Genomic DNA, 20,420 nt, shown 5'->3' with positions numbered 1-20,420 from the left:
CAATTCATGAGAGAGGCCATAAAAATTGAAGCCAAATAAATATGGTTCTGAATCTTAAAATCATAGTTATTATAATATAGTTTTAAAATAAAATCATTATCTCAAATAACAATTGCAAAAGAATACCCACAATGTAAAGAATAAAGTTAAATAAAAACTCAAATGATAATACAAAATTAGAGGTGATGAGAATGGGTGGTAAAGAAATGTGCTAATTTCTGTAGCTAACAATAAATTTTGCATTTTTGTACTGGTACTTACAGAAGTATTATAGAAACCTAGTATTTTAAACTAAAAATGCAATTATAGAATAGTCTTATTATAATGAGGATGCCATATTACTTAGCTAAAAGTATAGAATTTGGCCACAGCTGCAATCAAACATAAATTAATTGGCTTAAATATATTTGATAGCAATTAAATAAGAGTAAACAATAAGTATGCAAATTAAGTTAGAAAAAGAATGGCAAAACAAACATAAATAAAGAAGGAAGACGGTATTAACAAAGATAAAAGTAGAAGCAAATAAAGTAGAAATTAGGTAATTGATACAGAGCTAATAAAAATCCAAGGGCTGGTTTTTTGGGTCAAAAAAACAAGATAACGGGATATTTCACTGAAAATTAAAGCTTTTTTTTTTTTTCTACTATACTTTCTTTAGCAAGAGAAATGTCTGGAAACTTTGTCTGTCTCTGGGAGGGGGCGATCATCTCTAAAGGGAAGGCAAGTGAACGCCCCCTCCCCCAAGCAACCAAGTTGCCTGCTTTAAGGAGGATGAGCTCTACTCTGCAGCAAAATGGAATAGGACCATTCAGGGGTAGGGCTCTAAAAGAGACGCTTTCAGGCTCTTGGAGGTTTGGAGAGCTGAGAAGAAAATGCCAACAGAAGTTCTGGATCCATGGGAGAAAAATGGCCAAATCACTCTCGACAATGTGTTCCTGCATCTTGGGAGTGGCTTCATGTGGAAGCTAAAAAGCTGTGGGCAGAAAGGTTGCAACCTGAGAACCTAGTGAGGAGCTTGAGGGTGTCAAGTAATGTGTCCAGGGACCTGGATCAGTAGCAGTCAACAGTCCGACCAGTGTCAACAGCACCACCCAGTGGCATCTGGCAGCAAGGGCCGCAGAGCGTAGGCTCTCCCAGCCTGGTGATGGCAAGACCACCAATGTTGTTGGCTATTTTGATGGAGGGTGGGCTTGGCGGGGGAAACACTAACCCCAGTAAATCTGGCAGGCGTAGTGCTTGACCCAGATTTAATTTAACTTGAAAACAGAAGAAATGTGACCCTTTTTTGTACATGTATTAAGATGTTAATACCAGTTACGTCAATAAATTAGCAAACTAGCTAGTTTTAATCAAGGAAAAAAGCAGGGAAACATACCTGTAATGAGAAACAGCATACAACAAAAGACAGAGAGATTTTATTAATTGCACTCAAATATAGGCTAACAAATTTGAAAATCTCAAGGAAATAGACTATTCTCTGGAAAATATAAGTTATTAAAATCCACACAAGAAGTATAAACCTAAAGTGATTGAAAAGCATGGGAGTAGCCACAAAGATGACTTGTAAAAAGGGTGGGGTGGGGGTCACGAAGTCCTGGATGGTTTCACAGATTCATTTTTGATTTTCAAAGAGCAGCTAATGTGTATATTCTATAAATTCTTCCAGGACACCTGAAACGATGGAAAGCTTTCTGATTCACATTGTAAAACTAGAATAACCTGACAACTAAACCTGATTACAGATGGTGCACTCAGAGTAAAATATAAACTCCTCTTACATGTGCTTACAGGAAAAAAACCCTGGATAATTAAACTGATTAAAAGAATAATACAGCATAACAAAGATAGGTTTATTTTAGGAATGTTAATACGGTTTTACATAAATGTGAATTCCAGATCCATTTATCCAACTGCCTAATCAACCTCTCCATCTAGATATCCACAGGAATATCTAAACTAACTGTTTATTTCCCTCTCTAAAACTTGGTCCTCTGCATTCTTCAAATTAATGAGTAGTAACTTATTGTTTGAAGTTGCTCAGACCAAAAACTTTGGCACCATCCTTGATGCCTCTTTCTTTTTCGCATCATACATACATTCTATCAAGATATATACTTTGTCAGCTCTTCTGTAAATAAGATCCAGAATCTGATTTGTTTTAGTTATTTAGTTCAAGTCACCACCTTCTACTCAGCAGCCAGGATGGTCCTTTTAAAATGTAAGCTAGATCATCTCTAACTTACATTAAAAACTTCCCAATAGCCCAGAAATAAATCCATAATACTATGGTCAATTGATTTTCAATAAGGATGCCAAGACCATTTAATGGAGAAATAATGGTCTTTTAAACACATGGGGCTAGAAGTAAATAGCTTCATATAAAAGAATGAAGTTAGACCCTTACCCCACACCATGTACAAAAATCAACTCAAAATGGACAAAGACCTAAATGTAAGAGCTAAAACTATAAAACTCCTTGAAGGAAAAAGGTTTAAGTCTTCATGACCTTAGATTAGACAATGGTGTCTTAAGTATGACACCAAAAGCACAAGCAACAAAAGAAAAAAAAATGGACAGGCAAATTGGACTTCACCAAAATGAAAAACTTTTGTACCAACGGCACCTTTAAGAAAGTGCAACGACAGCCCACAGAATGGGAGAAACTATTCACTAATCATACATCCAACAAGCATCTAGTATCCGGAATATATAAAGAACTCTTATAAATCAATAGCAAAAGGACAAATAACCTAATTAAATATTGAACAAAGGATTTCAATGGGCATTTCTCCAAAGAAGCTATACAAATAAGCTAGACACAAAATGCCACATATTTTATGATTCCTTTTTATGAATCACCCATTTTCTAGTTTTATTAAGATATAATTGACACTTAACATTGTATAAATTTAAAGTATACAATAAATGATTTGATATATGTATGAGTATATATTGTGAAATGATTACTACATAGGCCTAATTAATATCCATCACCTTTTTTTCTTCTGTTAAGAACTTTTAAGATCTACCCTTTAGCAACTTTCAAGTTTACAACACAATGTGGTTAACTATAGTCACCTTGTTATACATTAAATCCCAAGAATTCATGTATCTCACAACTGGAAGTTTGTACCTTTTGACCGCTTGCATCCATTTCTCCATTTCACTTTCCACCCCTGTAATTCCATTTATATGAAATGTCTATTACAGGCAAATCCATAGATACAGAAGGTAGATTTGCAGTTGTCAGGGGCTGAGGGGAGGGGAAGTGAGTAACTGATAATGGATATGGGAATTCTTTTGGGGTGATAAAAATGTTCTGGAGTTAGAAGGAGGTTATGGTTGCACATCATTATGTACATTACCAAAAACTATTCCACTGTACATTTTAAAATGGTTAAAATGGTGGATTTTATGTGATGTGAATTGTTTCACAATAAGACAAAAACAAAATACTCTACAGCAGTAGCTTCTCAACACACTCAACGTATAAACCAAAGTCCTCACAAATGTCTTGTAAGAGCCAAAAATCCAACCCTCCCACCCACCCAACAACTGCTCTACTTCCCCTCACCCACTCTGTTCCAGCCATAATGTTCTCCCTGATGCAGCTCCAGCACCACCAGCATCACTCCCATGTCAGGACCTTTGCACATGCTGTTCTCTCTGGAACCCACTTCTCCCAGAGAGCCTATGATTTGCTCCTCACTGCCTTTAAGGGTCTGCTCAAATGTCACCCTGTATTTGAAGCTCTGCTTGACCTCACCCCACCCCTCATGGCATAGCCTAGTCCCTTGATTGTACTTTGTTTTTCTCCCTCGCACTTACCATCATCTGACATATTATACATTTGCTTATTGCTTTTATCATCTGCCTCTCCACACTAGCATGCAAGCTCTTTGAGGGCAGGGACTCTGTTTCATTCACTGATGTGTCTGCAGTGCCTAGAACAGTGCCCAACACATGCCAGGCACTCAATAAATATGTGTTAAATGAAGTGATGTTTATAGAATGAACACAAGGAAACTGATGAGTATAATCTGTCACACTCATAGAGCACAGAAACAATTGCGTAGCTATTAATATAGATTCTAAAAAGACATCTGATTTTTCAGCCTGCATAACTGGTTCAAACACTGAATCAATAAAAATATAATCTCCCTTAACATGATGAGGGATATCTGCTCTTCCAACAGATATCATACCTTATAAGCAGCATTCTCAATGCAATCAAGAACAAGATGAGAGAATATCATTATATAGCACGATTTTGAAACATAAGGACATTTAGTGAATGAGGCAATAATAACAAAAATAATAGTTCATTTATATTAGGTGTTTCTTTGGGTACTATTTTAAGTCTTAAGTGCTTTATATGTATTAATTATTTTAACACAACCTGTGGGGTGCCTGAGTATGTGCCCATTTTCAAGGACATAAAAAGGTAAATAATTTGCCCAAGGTCATCCAGCTGATAAGCAGCTGAGCCAGAGTTAGAACCCAGGCAGTCATCCTGTTCTAACCACTATGCAATACCGCCTCATTAGAAATCATGAAGATAAAGATGCTGTAATTCTGGAAAAGAGGACGCAAATTTATTCTTGCTCCAGATGGTATTGCGATTTACCTAGAAAACCCAAGGGAATTAAGAAAGGAAAAACTACCAGAAATAATTAGAATTGAATATGGCTAGTCATAAGATGTATAGATACTGATCAATAGCCTTCATATATACCAACAATAACCACTTTAAAAATGTCAAGGAAAACAAATTCCATTCCCTAAGGCAGTGAAAATACTTGAAAATAAACCCAACACGAAATGGAAAGGATCTATATGAAGAAAATGACAAAACTTTACTGAGGGCCCAATAAGAAATTTTGAATGGAGAAATGTTCTTTGTTCATGACTAGATAGACTTGGTATTATAAAGATGTCAAATGTCCCCCGAATTAATTCCGGAGTTACTGAAATTCAAGTAAAAACACCAACTGTATTTTTTTGGAACCTTACAAGAATTAAATTGGTGAAAATAAAGGCAATTGTGAATAAGGAAGGGAGGACTGACTGTATAATATTCACAGAATGTGAGTAATATGCATCACCGCCAGGCCCGGCTCATGAATATTTTCCACGTGATATTCCTCCATGGCTATTGCCTTTCCAGCCCCCAAGAGGAACTCCAAAGCCACCTGCTAAAGATGGCTGAACTTTGGTCAGCTTGAATCCCAAGATGACTGGAAGGAATCTACCTTACTAACCTGTGCCTAACTCAGGACTTCATGGAATAATATTCAAAACACTGGGAGGCCAATCCCAGAATAGACAGATCAATGGAAGAAAATTAAAAACTCAGGAATAGCATAAAGCCACACTGTCCAATGCGAGATAGCCATTAGCCACATGTGGTTACTGAACATTTGAAATGGCTAGTTTCACATGTTGAAATGGTAAGCTTGGGATATACTGCACTAAATAAAATATTATTCAAGTGAATTTTACCTATATTTTTTCAGTTTTTTAAAGGTGGCTAGTAGAAAAATTTAAATCATGTTATGTGGCTTGTATTATATTTCTAGTATACAGGACTGGTCTAAAGTGTATATAAAAATGTAGTATATTATTTTCTAAGGATAAAATTTAGCACTGGTGTTTTAAGTGAGTCGGGGAAGATATATTAAATGCTGGAAGGATTACTGAGGGACTACGGGGGCAGGAGAAAGAAATGTTTGATATTTCAGGTCATATGCTGAAATTCCAGATGAATTTAAAAATGAAGTAATAAGAGTTCTAGAAAAAAATGTAGGTGAACATTTATAAAAATTCTGGGGATAGAAAGAGCATGCCATGTATAAAATTAAAAATGAAAAAAATGGTCTTGATAAATTCAACTACATAAAATACTAAAATTTTCAAAGTTATCAAATAACATAAAAACATAATTAATGTCCCATGAAACATGAGGTTATAACTGCAACAAATGTGACAGAGGGCTGATATCCTTACTTTATAAAGAGCTTTTATAAATCAGTAAGAAAAAGAACACTGCAATAGGAAAATGTGCCAATAACATGAACAGCCAATTTACGAAAAGAGAAACAGAAATGAAAAAGATTCCTGGTAAAAAAGGAATTCAATCTTAGTAGTAATCAAAGAAATGCAAATTAAAATAGCAATTGCCAAGGATCAAAAAAGAATAATATGCAATGTTGGCAATGAGTGCTCTCATATACCGTTGGAAACTAAACTGGTATGATCTTTCTGGAGGACAATTTGGCAACATGTACCAAAGGTTCCAAATGTGCATACACTATTTCTAGGAATTTATTCTCTGAAAATAATCAGAGGTGTTCACATAAAAATACAAGTATGAGTTTACTGCACTGTTGTTGTGTAATCAGGAAAAACTGGCCACTATTTCTATGTCATGAGAGCTTCCTTGAATAATTATGGCATATCCACTGGGTAGAATTTTTTCAACAGCTACTACAAAAACAGCAACAGAGAATACACATCTACCTCCAATCACAGCGCAAATTCCTCAAAATGACAAATATTTTTTTTTAAGAAAAAAAAAATCTCTAACGGTTTTAGAGAACAAGAAGACCATCCATGGACAGAGTGTTTGCAGAACTATTGCAATAGACGAAGGAAGGGCAGATTGTAGGATACATAAGACTGGGGGAAAACACATCAGAGGGGGCTGTGGCACAGATGGGGGCAGTTCATGGGGTCACCAGGCTCAGAGACCACAAGCCATTACGAGTTATGGTGGTGGGGAGTATCTGCTGGCCTGGGAAAACATTCTCGCTGAATTGCTAAATTAAAGAAGCCATTTCTATAGTGAGAGCAAATATTTGTTTCTCCATGCTCGCTTACATGCACTGAAAAACCGTTAAGACATTCGAGTATGCCTGTAGATGTTAACCATGACCTTTCAATGGGTAGGTTATGGCCAATTTTTAATTTTCCCTTTTGCTCTTCTGTGTCTTCCAAGTTTTCTGCATTGAGCACATATCAATATTATGGTTAGAAAACAGTAATTAGTATTTTAAAATAAAGGAACAAAAATAAAAACAAAGAGAATTTGAAATTTTTATGCAAGAAAGTAACTCCAATCTTACTATTTTTCTTCTGAAGTACTGCAGTAACCTCCTGGCTGGTTTCCCAGACTCTGGGCTCTTTGCCCCAATCTGCCCTCAGGATTGCTACCATCTCTTACCCCCTATTAAACAACCTTTTGTGGCTCTCTACAGCTGATAGGTACAGTCCAAGCGCAGAAGCATGCAGGGTCTTCACCATCCTTCCTTCCTCCCAGCCTGTTCTCCCACTTGTCACCCTGCACATTGAGCTACCCAGCCCCACAGACTGTTCGTAAGTTCCTGAAGGCTCCACACACCTTCCAGCTCCACTCCTTCGCTCACGTTGCCTAGCATCACCCAAGCCTGGCAGATGGGCCTTGGGGGAAAACCGCAGCCAGGATCTACCAGAATAGCTCTGGGGACCTACACACTTCAAGATGCACTGCCCTGTTCGCCAACTCTCCTGGGAAGTGTGGTAGGAGCAGGTTTGGAGGGACAGAGATTCAAATCTGGAAAAATAATAAATATAAAAATTAAATGCAGAATCCTATGGTGAAAATTCCAGGGGACCGTGAGGAAGTCCCCTAAGACATGGGTTGGTTGGTCTGCATATCCGCCTCCTTACTTCTGTTGTGGGGGTGCAGTGAGGATGGGTGGGGATACTGGCCCAGGCCCGTGGCCTCCTCTCCACAAGGGGAGGCATAAACCTGGGTTCACGCCCACACCTGCCACCTCTTGGATGTGATACCTTGGCAAAGTGCCTTAATTCTTTCCGAGTGAGTCCACTCTACAAAATGGAGATGGTACCAAGCTGGGTGATTGAATGTCATCGCCCGCACACAATAGGCACCCCATACATGGCAGTAGATGATGTCATAATTAACATTTCCCTAGCCCAAAGGTCCTGGTGCAGTAGCTACTTCCAGGGGCTGGAGTCTTGCTGTGGGAACCAGGCCAGGGGCTGTGCAGGAAGCCCCAGGAAGTGTCCCTGGTGAGGGCATTGATGTCACCATCAACAGCCAGAAAGGACCCACCGACCTCCAGGATCTACTTCTGGGCTTACTCACCCCATGTTACAGGATCCATCAGGCTGGGTGGAGGACGTATTTATCTCACATCACAGTCCTGGGGAGCTGAGAGTGGCAATCACCCAGCCCTGTGGGAGCCGTGGTGCTGGCACCGCAGACCCACAGCCAAGCACCTCACTGCTCCTTTCTTTTAGGGATTGGTATGTGTGTGGCAGGAGGGTGCTGGGCTCTGAGGACCTGGCATGGAGTGTTAGAGAGAAGCATCCACCAGGTCCTGGGGTCCTCCCCGCTCACCTCAGGTGGGGCAGCCATCTCTGACCTGTTTGGATTGGAGGAAGGAGGAACACAGTGGACCATCTCTCCTGAGGGCAGAAGCTCTGAGCCAGAGCAAGGCACCCAGCTTGGAGGTCTGCCTTTTCTTCAGAGGCTTAGCCACGGCAGCCACCACTGGACAAATACCCCCGGGTGTGCTCCCAGATATGCCACCAAGATAGCAGGGGCACTAGAAACTGCAGACCCTGATGGGAGGTGGTTCTCACCCAGTTGGGATCATTCCACTCTGCAGGGATGGGTAGGGCAGGGCACTGGCTGGCGAGCTACACCCTCCCTGGGGGTACTCATATGAAGGAGCAAGTGTTGCTTGAACCCCAGAGTCTGCCCCGTGGAGCCTGGGCCTCAGAAGACTGAAGGCCTGTGGGGCCCATTCTTGACCTTGACCTTGAGTGTCTCCCTTTGAATATCTGCACTGTACCAGGGCTGCAGGGAACAGCCTATTGCTGCCAGTACTACTGTCCATCCCTTACCCACCCCATCTGTTAAATGAACAGGCGGCCCTGTGGGCTTCATCCATCCCAGTGGTCCCCAAAACTTCAGTCCCTTCTGCACCCCCTTAGAGGCAATTTGACTGCATAAGCACACAGCCTATGTACTTCCTAGCTTAGTATTTTTCTTTAACCAGTCTCACTTTTTAAATGTTTTCTATCCTAAACAATAACATCCATGAAGTATAATTTTGATGGGCTAGTAATCTTTTTTCCCCCTGGTATATAATATCATAAATACACAACTATTAATATTGTACACAAATCATGTCACATGTACGTACCACCCTCAGAAATAATGAACCCCCCCCACCCCCAGATGCCTAAGAGGCTGCCACAGACAGCGCCTTTGTGTGGGCAGGATGGATATATATGAAGCTGTCCCTGCCGGCTGGCCCACAGGCTGGGTCTCCCCCAGGGCTGGCGTTAGAGTGCCATGAAGGAGAGGACATTTCTTGCCTGAGGGCAGGCAGCCAAGTCACCTAAAAGCATTAGCTTTTAGAGCTTTAGAAAAGAGTTGGAGCATCAGATGGGGCACTAGGACCTTCGGGATTAAGATCTGATCAGTCAGGAGTCCCCTCCTGCCTCCTAATGATAGAGGACCTGCGGATATCTGGGTTACCCAGGTGATCCTGCAGCCTGGAGGAAAGCCAAGGACACAGACCAGAGGTAGCTCAGCCCGTCCGGCGTGCCTGGACCTTTTCTCGGATAAAGTGGGCCGAGAACACAGAGGCCTCAGCTGAAGGCTGCCCACTCCTCCAATACAGGGATTCTCAAACACCTACTTGCTGGACCCCACCCCAGAGAGTCTGATTCAGGAGGGTCTGGGGCAGAGCCCTCGAAGTTGCTTTTCTAACAAGTTCCCAGGTGAGGATGACACTGAGGCTGCTGGTCCAGGGACCATAATACTTTGGGAACCAATGCTCTAGAGCAGCGGTCCTCAACCTTTCACAGGGGTCGCCTAAGACCATCGGAAAACACATATTTTCGATGGTCTTAGGAACCGAGACACCGCTCCTCTTTCCGTCTCCAGGCCCACATGCAGATACGCCCACATACGAGTACCCGGTGACTCCTGTGAAAGGGTCATTCGACCCCCAAAGGGGTCGCAACCCACAGGTTGAGAACCGCTGCTCTAGAGGATGGGGTTACCTGATCCAGGAAGACAAGCTTCTGAAGTGGTGACAATGCAGAATGAACCTCCCGGGGCCGACGAAGCCAAGGAAAATGACTCAGAGACAAACTACAGTGTGTGTGTTCCCAATGCCCAACACCAAACCCACCAGAAGCAACAACATGGCAGGTCCCTGGTCACTGCTGGCTCCAGTCAACTTTCCACTGAGAACTCTAGAAGAGCTCCACCAATAAACAATGTCACATCCGAAAAAGACCCAGTTAAAAAACAGCAGCATGGCCTGCGCCGAGTTCTGTGGGAGTGTGACTTGTCGACTGTTCTGGCTCCTCCCTTTGTCCCCATGGCCCTGGTGACTCAGCAGAAGGACTGGGATTTCTCTGCACCCCTCCCACCCCCATCTCACCATCCCAGATGCAGGCAGACTAAGGGCAACAGAGGGCAAAGCATTGTGTTTGCCCCTAAGACTCTGGCCTAATGGACAGAGATCCCTTACTGAACACACACGTGCCAGGCAGCATGCACGGTGAGGGGACAGAGAGGTCTTGCCCACAGGGGCTCTGCAGTCCTCTGGTGCTGGGGGACCGATGAGGAAGCAGACGGTGTATGACACTGCACTGTGCAAGGACCTGGTACAGGGAGCAGCCCGAGAGGAGAGGAGCACAGAGGTGGCACCTCTGATCCAACCTGGGGAGGCAAGTTGAGCCAGGCGTGGGGGACGATGGTCCTGCAAGAGGGGTGGGAAGGTGTGGCTGGACCAAAGGGAGGGTGAGTTGAGGTGAGACAGAGGAGGAGGCCTCAGGGGACCGCGATGGGTCTCTCCAGCCATGCCAAGGAGCTCATGCCTGCTCAGAGCAGCAGGGACGTCTGATAGCTCGAATAAGGTTGCCTCCTGTATTAACAAACATGAGGTCCCCTGCCCTCCACTGCAGGAGTGTCCCCCGGGCTACCGCTCCATAATAACAAGCGGTAACTTTAGAGGGAGTGACCAGAGGCCCCTTTGGTGGGGCAGATGGTTGACTTGGTCAGCAGGAAAAACTTCAAAGGGTGAGGCAGGGCTGTGGAGGGCTGAAAGGGCAGGTGCTTTGAAGGGGAAGCTCTGCAGATGGTGCCCTTTTGGTCTTGGACAGATCAAGGGCCTCAGGGGGTCCTGACACTTGGGGGGCAGCCTCTGGTATGGAAAGGTCAGCCCCAGAAGGCCCGAGATCACTGAGGACCAGTGACTGGGCAGGGAGTCTCTCTGAGCCTGCTCAGAGGGCAGAGGGAAGGGGAGCAGTGCTTGTGGCAGGCACGAAACCCAGCCAGGCTCCTGAATGGGGGCCCGCCACGGGCTAAAGAACCATGTTCTAGATGACAATAAAAAGAACAGCTATCCCTTGCATGGTGCTTATTATAAGCCAGGCACTTCTCTATGCACTTGTTCCAAACACACTTAATCCTCACAACAACCTTAAGTGTGAGTTAGTACTATTATTACCCCCATTTTCAAGATGAAGAAATGGAGGCACAAAGAGGCTAAGGCATTCTCACGGTCACATCCCAGGGAACGGCAAGATCGAGGTCAATGGCCAGAGAAATCTCCCAGAGCCCTCATCACAAACTCTTTTTGCTAGGAGAGAGTTTAGTGGTCAACTGGCCCAACTCCCTTATCCTACAGAAGGGGAAACTGAGGCCTAGAGAGACTGAGTGATTTGTCCAAGAGCACTTAGCTGGTTAGTTGCATCACAGAATTCGGAACCCAAAGAATAACTTGGTGAAGATGGGTTAGCAGATGACAGGACCTGGAACTGGTGGAGGGGCCCAAGTCCCCTTGTTGCTGTCTGCTGGTCCTCCTAAGCAGCCCGGCTCACTGCCTTCATTTCCACCCCCAGCCCTGCCCCCATCCTGCACCTGCAGTGCCCACGTGGATGTCACCCAGGCTTCTGGCCTCTCACTTCCTTGCTCCCAATTCCAGGGACCTCTACCTCCAGTGTGCTTCCGCGATTCACACACAGCTGGGGCCCAGCCCCCCCATCCCGCATCCCTCCTCCAGCTCTGACCACCGCCTCCCCTCCTTCCTGCTCCCTCATCCCCACCCCCTCAAGCTGCTCAGAGACTTCCCGAGCTGCTCACCCTCCAAGTCCACAGGCCACTTGCCTGCACGTGCTCTCCGTTCTGGGCCCGCCCTCTCAGCCACACCCTCATTGTTCCTTGTCCCGCCCCCCTTTATCTTCTACCTGGCGGAGCCTCAGTGCTGAGTCAAGGCCATCCTCCACCTTCTCCACCCTGCCCCACAGTCACCAGGCCTGCTGAGGGCAGTCATGGCACCATGTATACTTAGGGCTGCTCTGAACACAAGGGCTCCCACCATGTCATTTCCACCCTGACTTCCTGAGCCAGTTGTGAAGGACATCAACATTGGTGGCACACGGAATTCACCTGGAGAGCCCAAAGGGTTCTAATGTCAGGGTGGGTGATCTAATGTAATTGTTCTGGAGGGTGGCCTGGGCACCAGCACTTGTAAATCTCCCTGGTGATTCTAAAACATGCCCTATCCATGCAGGGGAATACTACTCAGCCGTATAAAGAAACAAACTTTTGATACATGCGCATGAATAAACCTCGAAAGCTCTGTGCTAAATGAAATAAGCCAGGCACAAATAGGAACATGCTACGTAATTCTATTTGAAATTTTCAGCCAAGGTGAAACTATGAAGCAAGCACATGATTCTGAGTCTGGGGGTGGAACTGACTAAAACTGGGCATGAGGGATGGGCGTGATGGGAGTGTTGCAAGACTGGATTGTGGTGATGGTACAGAACCATTCTAAATTTGCTAAAAATAATTGAATTGTATACTAACAATGAGTGAACTGTATGGTATATAAACTATATCCCAATAAAACTGTTAAAAATGGGAAAACAAGGAAAAGGCAAAACCCAACTTATGAAATTTAAATTTTGTTTGTATTAAAAATAAAAATTTCCCCTGGGGATTCTAATGCGCAGCCAGAGTTGAGAACCCAACTAAGGAGGCCTGATCCCTGCTGACCCCGAGGGCATGTCCGTTCCACTCTGGCCTCTGTTCTTTGCCCATCATAAACCTTTGCACACTGCAGGCTGCATTATTATTTTTTGAATTAATGGATATGCACTCCTAGAGTTTGTCCCATGAATTAGTAGCATGGAGAATGCTCACTGAATGAGCACCGACCATTCGTAAGTCTTTCTCACTTGCGTTTTCTCATTTGACTCTCTCATCTCCCAGTGCCTGTGAGGTGGGACTAAATCTCCCGGATTTACATAAGGGAAACTGGGACCTCATCGTGGTGAAGTGAATTGCAGCGTGTTATACAGTCACTGCTTGGCAAAGCTGGGCCTGGAGATCGGCACATCTGATCCAAGACCCAAGGGCCTCGGGGCCACCATGCACTGGCCTTGAATCTAAATGACCGGGGGCTGGAAGGGAACAGCTGGTCCCAAGGTGGGACGGCCCTCAGCCCTCTCCCCAGCCCCCCTTCAATTTCAGGATTGCTTTCATTTGACATTCCTTCCAGTGTACCAGGCCAGAACAGAAGTGCTTGACACTGCTGATCGACCAGCTTCATAAAAGGAATCCAGTTTCCTTTGCACTCATGGAAAGCTGTTAGCCCCTGGCGAGTTTCCAAGGGCCTGCACTCCAGCAATGCAGCCCAGACATCGGGAGAGGGATGTCAAAGCCCTTGGGCACAGAGAGGAGTCAGCTGGGCTGAGAGACTTAAATTGAGAGGGGTTCTTGCCAGCAATACCACCAAGCAACATCCTGTCCTCAGGAAAAGGTTTCCCGCGGAGATGCCCTGAAACCAGGCTGAGGGCCCTCACACACAGCTTGCAGGGGCAGAGATGTGGTACCAAGCTGTTCAGTACCTGACCCCAGGGAGAAAACACTGACCGACAGTCTGGAGGGTCAGGCTTCCAGCCTCTACTGGGCTCTTTACCAGCAACATGCCCTGGGGTAAGAAGCCACCGGTCTCTGCCAGCCTCAGTTCCCTCATCTGTCAAACGGGAACCATAAGCTCTCCCTACAAGACGGTGAGCTGTGAAAGTGTTGGGGAACCCATAAAGCACTCAATGAAGTTGGGGCTGAAATTCTATCCTCTTTAGAGCAAGGCTTTCAGGTTTTTCAAACCTCCGAGGTCGCATGCAGTTCCCATGTAACTACAGGAAGTTGTGGATGGAAAGAAGGAGGAAGGAAAAGTGTAGACTACGAGTCCAGACCTGGGATTCAGTTCTGACTTTCCTGTGAATAATCTGTCATGACTTTGGAGGTGCTCTGAAACCCTGAACTTTGTCCCTCCCCCTCTCTGAGCCTCAGTTTCCCCTTTTGTAAAATGAGGTGGTTGGGGGAGGTGTCTCTAAGGGCTCCACAGGCTCTGACAGCCAAAGACTCTATTGGAAAAAAGCAGGTCCCTCCAAACTGCTGCAGAGTCCTGTGTTAATGGGGCCACAGAGCTGGTCCTCTCCACCTTCACCATCAACCTGTTTCACACGCATTTTAGAACATTTCTCACCGCTGTAAAGGGCAGTGTTCCAGCAAAAGCCTCTTCAGTGTTTGGCAATGAGTCATTCCCCTTGGAGGTCAAGTTCCCTTTGTGACTCTCCCTAGGGACTGAGAAACAGAGAGGTGGGAAGCTGAGGGCCAGTTTTGCCTGGGAAAAGCTTGTGTTTGGATAACCACAGATGGTGGGGCCAAACACTTCTGCTTTTCAAGCACCTCCCAAAACATCCCTCTCTGTGCGTGAACTTGACAGTTTACAAAGCTTTTTCAAATCCATGACTCATCTGATGTTGGCAAGAGCCCTGTAGGGAAGCCATGGGAAGAGTTATTGTCCTCATTTCATAGGGGTGGGAACTGCAGCTGAAAGAAGTAAGGTGACTTTTCCAAGGTTGCACAGCCAATGCCTCCAGGGGCCTCCCCTGCCCATGTGAGAGATGGGGCAGAGCCTCTGAAAAGGAAGCGCACGGCTGGAGTGGAAACCAGGTCTGGTGACTCCCAGACCTCTCTGCCCTCACCCTCCTTGCCACCTCCCACCCCGGATGCCAAAAGGGGCGGGTCCTTTTCAGCTCCTCCCACTGAAGTCCACCTGGGCACCTGACTCACACAATCAGCCCCACATCACTCAGTTTTTTTCTCTTGGGCAGCTAAGCACACCTGGAATATCTTGCCTTGTTGGGAGGCTCCAACTCTCAAGAGCACATATGGAAGGGGAAAGGAAAGTAGGAGCTATAAGGAGAATGGGAAGAAAGACAAGAGACCATTTTACACTCATCTGAGCAGGAAAAGTTTTGAACCCTGCTAATATCCACTCTTAGCAAGGATGTGGGGAAATGGGAATTTTCAAACACAGTGGTAGGACTAGAAGTTGGAACGGCCTTTCTAGAAATCAATTTGTCTCAATATTTTAAATGACCCAGTAATTCTACTTCTAGGAATCTACTACAAAGATGCACACCAGGCAGGAAGGTGTTGGCTGTGATATCAAAAAGCTGTAAATATCCATAGGGATCTGGTTCAATAAATTCCCATCTATCCATCTGACAGAACACCATGGCCCATTAGTAAGTGAGGTCAATCAAAATCTCTAAGGTCTCTTGTAAAGTGAAAAATGCAAAATACGGAGGGTACCAAAAAAGCGTACACACATTTTAAGAACGGAAAAAACTGTATTAAAAATTACTCTGATGAAATTACTTTGAGTACTTTTTGTAATTGCAGAAGTCAAATGTGACTTGTATTCATCTTTTGCTATTGGTATATATTATTACAATTTTAATACAGTTTTTTCCTTTCTTAAAATGTGTATACATTTTTTGGCACACTCTGTATATAGTATGAAATTGTGTTTAAACAAATATATTGAAAAAGTTCTGGGCAGATGAATGCCAAATTGAGAGCAGGGGTTCACTTGGAAGAGGATATCAGATTTAGGGCAATTGGGTACAGCAACCCTTTTATCTATCTAGCTATCTATCTATTTTAGTATATATATTTTAACACTTTTTTTTTTTTTGCAAAACACAAACCAAAGCAAAAAACGAAATCGCCATGTATGATGCATGTTTATAAGCCATTAAATCAAACAAAAAGTCCACCCAATGGACGGTGACACTGGAGTCTTTGTTTCAAACTAGCTGCTCCCCAAAACTTTCCTCACAGGAAAAGTGCCGTTGGTGGCACATCACGATTTTAGATGGTCACTACAGCATTGGTAGCAAGAACAACAAACCTACAGGGGTAGCGAGGGAATAACTCACAGGATTTAGCGAAAAGCCACAAGGAAAGGGAAGGGCTCACCCTGGAGCTATCTAAGATGGAGCCTGTCACCTGTCCCATGCATAGATTCCTCCACCAGCAGCTCTGTTTTGTCAATGGTAAAACAACTTCGCTACTCCTAATAAAAGCGTGCTTAAAAGCCCTGTGATATGGCCCATCCTTGATGCAGCCATATTGCCCCTGGCTTGGAGATGACACCGGCTAACGGGTAGGTGAGAGCGTGTCCCCTCAGCACCGCGTACCTCCGAAAACCGCTGCACGTCTTGTGTGAGCGTGCCCACTCGCTTCCACTGGAAGTGCTTCAGCAGCTTCAGGATGGCGGGATTCACCGCATTATCTGACGGGACGGTCCGGAAGAAGTAAGGATATTTTTTCTTATCCGCTAGAACAGGCGTGGTCGCAGCAAAGGAGAGCTGAAAAACACAAAAGAGACACTTTCACTGGTGGGCCTCACAGCTCTGAGCCCAGGATCTTTCTGAACAGAGACCTTTAGTTCTGACTTGGGGAACAAACACACAATGCAAGATGTTTTTAAGCCTTTTTATTGTAAAAGCAACACATTATCATGGAAGAGAATGTTTTTTAAAATGCAAAATGAGGAGAAAGAAGGAAAAAAATAAACCAATAAGATACCCCTCCCCCAAAGAACCACCATTAATGTTGTGGTCTGTTTCCTTCTAGTCCTTTTTCCATGCACAGAGATTTTGTTTTTCAGAAAGATTCTTGAGATTATTCTACATACACAATTCAATTGTTTTTTCCCTAACCTCACATTATCCTCCAAGCATTTAACCATCCTGTTAATAACTCCTTATAAACATTTTAAAAGCTGTGTAATTTTCCAGTATATGAAAATACCATTTGAATTTAAAAAAAATATGAATTTACTGAACCATCTCTAATTTGGGAGCATTTAGATTGCTTCTAACTTGTCATTACTGTCATATTATTCTACAAGCAACCTGTGCACAGCATTTTCCCCCCTAAATTTCAGGCTATTTCTATAGGATCAAGTCTGTGATATAAAATTTCCCAGATAAAAAACACAAGTTTTTAAAGGCTTGATAGTTATTTCCAAAAAGGATTGTATCAATTTACACACCCACTAGCCTGGTATAATTAGAGGGCCAATTTCACCACATTCTTGTCAACAGAGGGAAATAAAAACACTTTTCTATCTAATTTTATAATGATTTGTCACTGAAAAACTGGAATCATATTGCATTCATTGGTTATGCATAATGTTTAATCTTTTCTCCATGTGGTCGTTACTAGTAGTATATCCTATTTTAGGAATTGCTTTTTCATGTCTTTTGTTTCTTTTGAGTGGTGTTTTAATGCTTTTCTTACTGAGTTTAATGAAGACTTTTATTTGTATTGCATTCAAACTCAGGCTGTTACAGTTGCTGCAAATATCCCAGTTTGCTTGCTTTATCATTTTGTATGTGTGTATTTTAATTTATACTCAGTAGTCAAATCTGCCCATCTTTCCCTTTATTGTTTCTTCTTTTTCTTTTAAGAGCCAGTAAGTTGCTAAATTGGATTTTAATTATCTGTCCTACAAGGCCCAGCTTAAATGTCACCTCTTCCATAACATTTCCTCTGATCTCTGTTCTCCCTTCCCCTCAGCCTCATCCACAGAAGGTGCTTATCAAACTTTTTGATCTCTGCAGTCTGATGGTGGGAAAATGGTACCTTGTTGTCTGTCTAATTTGCATTTAACTTATTAAGAGTGAGAGTGCATATCTCTTCCTATGTTTAAGAGAAATTTGCAGGTTCTTTTTGGAAACTGTTTCCGTCCTTTGCCTGTTTTTCAATTTGAATCTTTTTCTTATCAGTTGGTAGAAATGATCTTTTACATTAAACAGCCCTTTGTGATATAAGTTGCTATTCCCTACCTCCCCTGCCCCATCTCCACCCCCACCCCCGCCAGTTTGTACTTTTTCTTTTGATGTTTCTTATGGTATCTTTTGCCATATAGAAATTTCTTTTTAATGTGGTTGAATTTATTAGATTTTATGTCTTCTGGTTTGGTGTCATATGTAGAAAGGCCGTTCCTACTTTGAGATTATAAAAGAATTCCTTCATGGTTTCTTCCTTCATGGTCTGTCATCTCTCCCTCCTTCCATTCCTCCATTCCTCTCTCCCTCCCTTCTTCTCTTCCTTCCTTCCTTCTTTTTTTGTTTTTGTTTGTTTCATTTAAATCTTTGATCCAGAGAGGGCACAGCTAAAGCAAGATCCCTCTTTGCTGCCACTGGCTTTCTCCTGGAACCCTGGCCTGTCCCAGCAGCAGTTGCAGATCCAACACATCCCAGAATGCAATTTCAGCATCCAGGGAAACAACATCCTGACACCCTCAGGCCCCAGATGAAGATGCTTTCTTTACTCCCTCTCCTGTCATCTGAGGAAACACTCTTTCTTTTCCTCCCAAGACTTCAGCAGAGCAGGGCAGTGGAGTTCTGGTCTGGCTCAGAGGGCAGACAGCCACTACCTACGATCCCTGGATTTCCTGTGTCCACTCAGCAGCCTAAACAGCTCCCATCTGTTGGAGCTGAATGCACAACTGCCCATCAGATGTGACTTGGAACTAGAGAGCTGGGAACCAATTTCTAAGATCCCCACAAATACAGGGACATCATCCCGACTGGTAAAGGTCAAGGGTAGAATGACTGTTAAAAAAAAAATTGAGGGTAGAATATGGACAAAAGGGAAGAGCCTGCAGAGAGGAAAATCTCAGCTGGACACACTGAGGAACGCTTGCATTCAGAATTGTCCAGCAATGGAAGGCCTGCCGTTGCAAGTGGTGAGATCCCTGTGTCTAGAGGTATACAAGCAGAGGTTGGACCATAACTTAGAGAGCACACTGAGGGGCTTCAAGGTGTCTGTGAACTCCCAGAAAACTGTATGAAAAAGCTTTAGTGGGCCTGTATGTACATATAAACACACACATTTTTCTGAAAAGAGGATCCATGGCTTCCATCCGATTCACAAAGAGGATCCCATAACACAAAGAAGATCAGCACCCCTGCGTGCAGGGGATAGTTTGGCTCCATAGTTGAGTACAAGAAATAGAAACTCTCTTCAGTCCCCTAAAACCTAGTGTTTGCGATTCTCCTCTCAAGATTAAAACAACAGTTCAAGCCTCCTACAGTACCGGTGGAGGAAGGAGCTATTAGAAAAATCAGGGAGCAACTATTTCAGGACCCAGGATGGTAGATGTGCCATCACATCCCCAAAAAAGCCTATCTAATATAATTCGGAAAGTGTTGGTTTTCTGATGTGATTTCTGAATCACACTCTGGTTGATACTTTACCACTATTGTCCCATTAGTTCCAGGTCCACAATTAATTGTTGCTTGAACAACCTCATATGTTTGCCCTGTAGGTAATTACAGTGGTTACTGTTCAGTGAATAAATGGCCCATTGTGTTTACAATGGACTTGAAGTACAATATATGCCCCGGGTCTAAATCATGTTGGGTGCAAAATATTAACTGGCACTGACATTTTCTGCACCATTTGAGATAATGCACACTTTGATTAGATGGCTTGGCATCACTGTTCCTCTGGCTTTCGCTCCTAAAACTTCCTTCCATGGGCGAAGACTGCAGGTGCCCAGTAACACTGCCAAACTGCAGAACTGGAGGAACCCACAAAATCTTCTAGCTCTGGGGCTCTCTACCCTGGCTGCATATTGGAATCACCTGGGGTGATTTTTAAAAATATTGATGACTTGGTCCCACTCCAAACCAACTGAATCAGAATCTGGGCATAGAGCATCTGGGCATAGAGCCCAAGCATCAGTATTATTTAAAAATTTCCCAGGTGATTATGATGCCCAGTGAGGGTCAAGAACCACTGATACAGCTCAACACCCCTAGTTTTGAATAAGCAGACTAAATACCAGAAATGGGGAGAAATCAAGATATCTGCTGTAGCTAATAAGAAAGAGAAGCAGAACTCAAATCCAAGTCTAAAGGACTCTAACACCAGAGCGCTCTCTCTCTCTCTCTCTCTCTCTCCTCTTTCTCTCTCTCTCTCTCTCTCTCTCTCTCTCTCTCTC

The 20,420-nt window shown here is 43.8% G+C and overlaps 1 protein-coding gene across 1 annotated transcript in view; it reads right to left on the bottom strand.

Moving 5' to 3' along the window:
• LOC109386388 (gamma-aminobutyric acid type B receptor subunit 2-like) overlaps positions 1–20,420 on the bottom strand; it is a 62,152-nt gene that overhangs the window by 37,974 nt on the left and 3,758 nt on the right. The window contains exon 2 of the mRNA XM_019649473.1: positions 16,600–16,770. Coding sequence (XP_019505018.1) covers positions 16,600–16,770 — 171 coding nt within the window. The remainder of the gene's footprint in view (positions 1–16,599; positions 16,771–20,420) is intronic.

This window comes from Hipposideros armiger, unplaced genomic scaffold, assembly GCF_001890085.2.
Source record: "Hipposideros armiger isolate ML-2016 unplaced genomic scaffold, ASM189008v1 scaffold_133, whole genome shotgun sequence".
Classification (NCBI taxonomy): domain Eukaryota; kingdom Metazoa; phylum Chordata; class Mammalia; order Chiroptera; family Hipposideridae; genus Hipposideros; species Hipposideros armiger.
The sequence above is the reverse complement of the archived record's forward strand: the minus strand, read 5'-3'. Positions and strand labels throughout refer to the sequence as shown.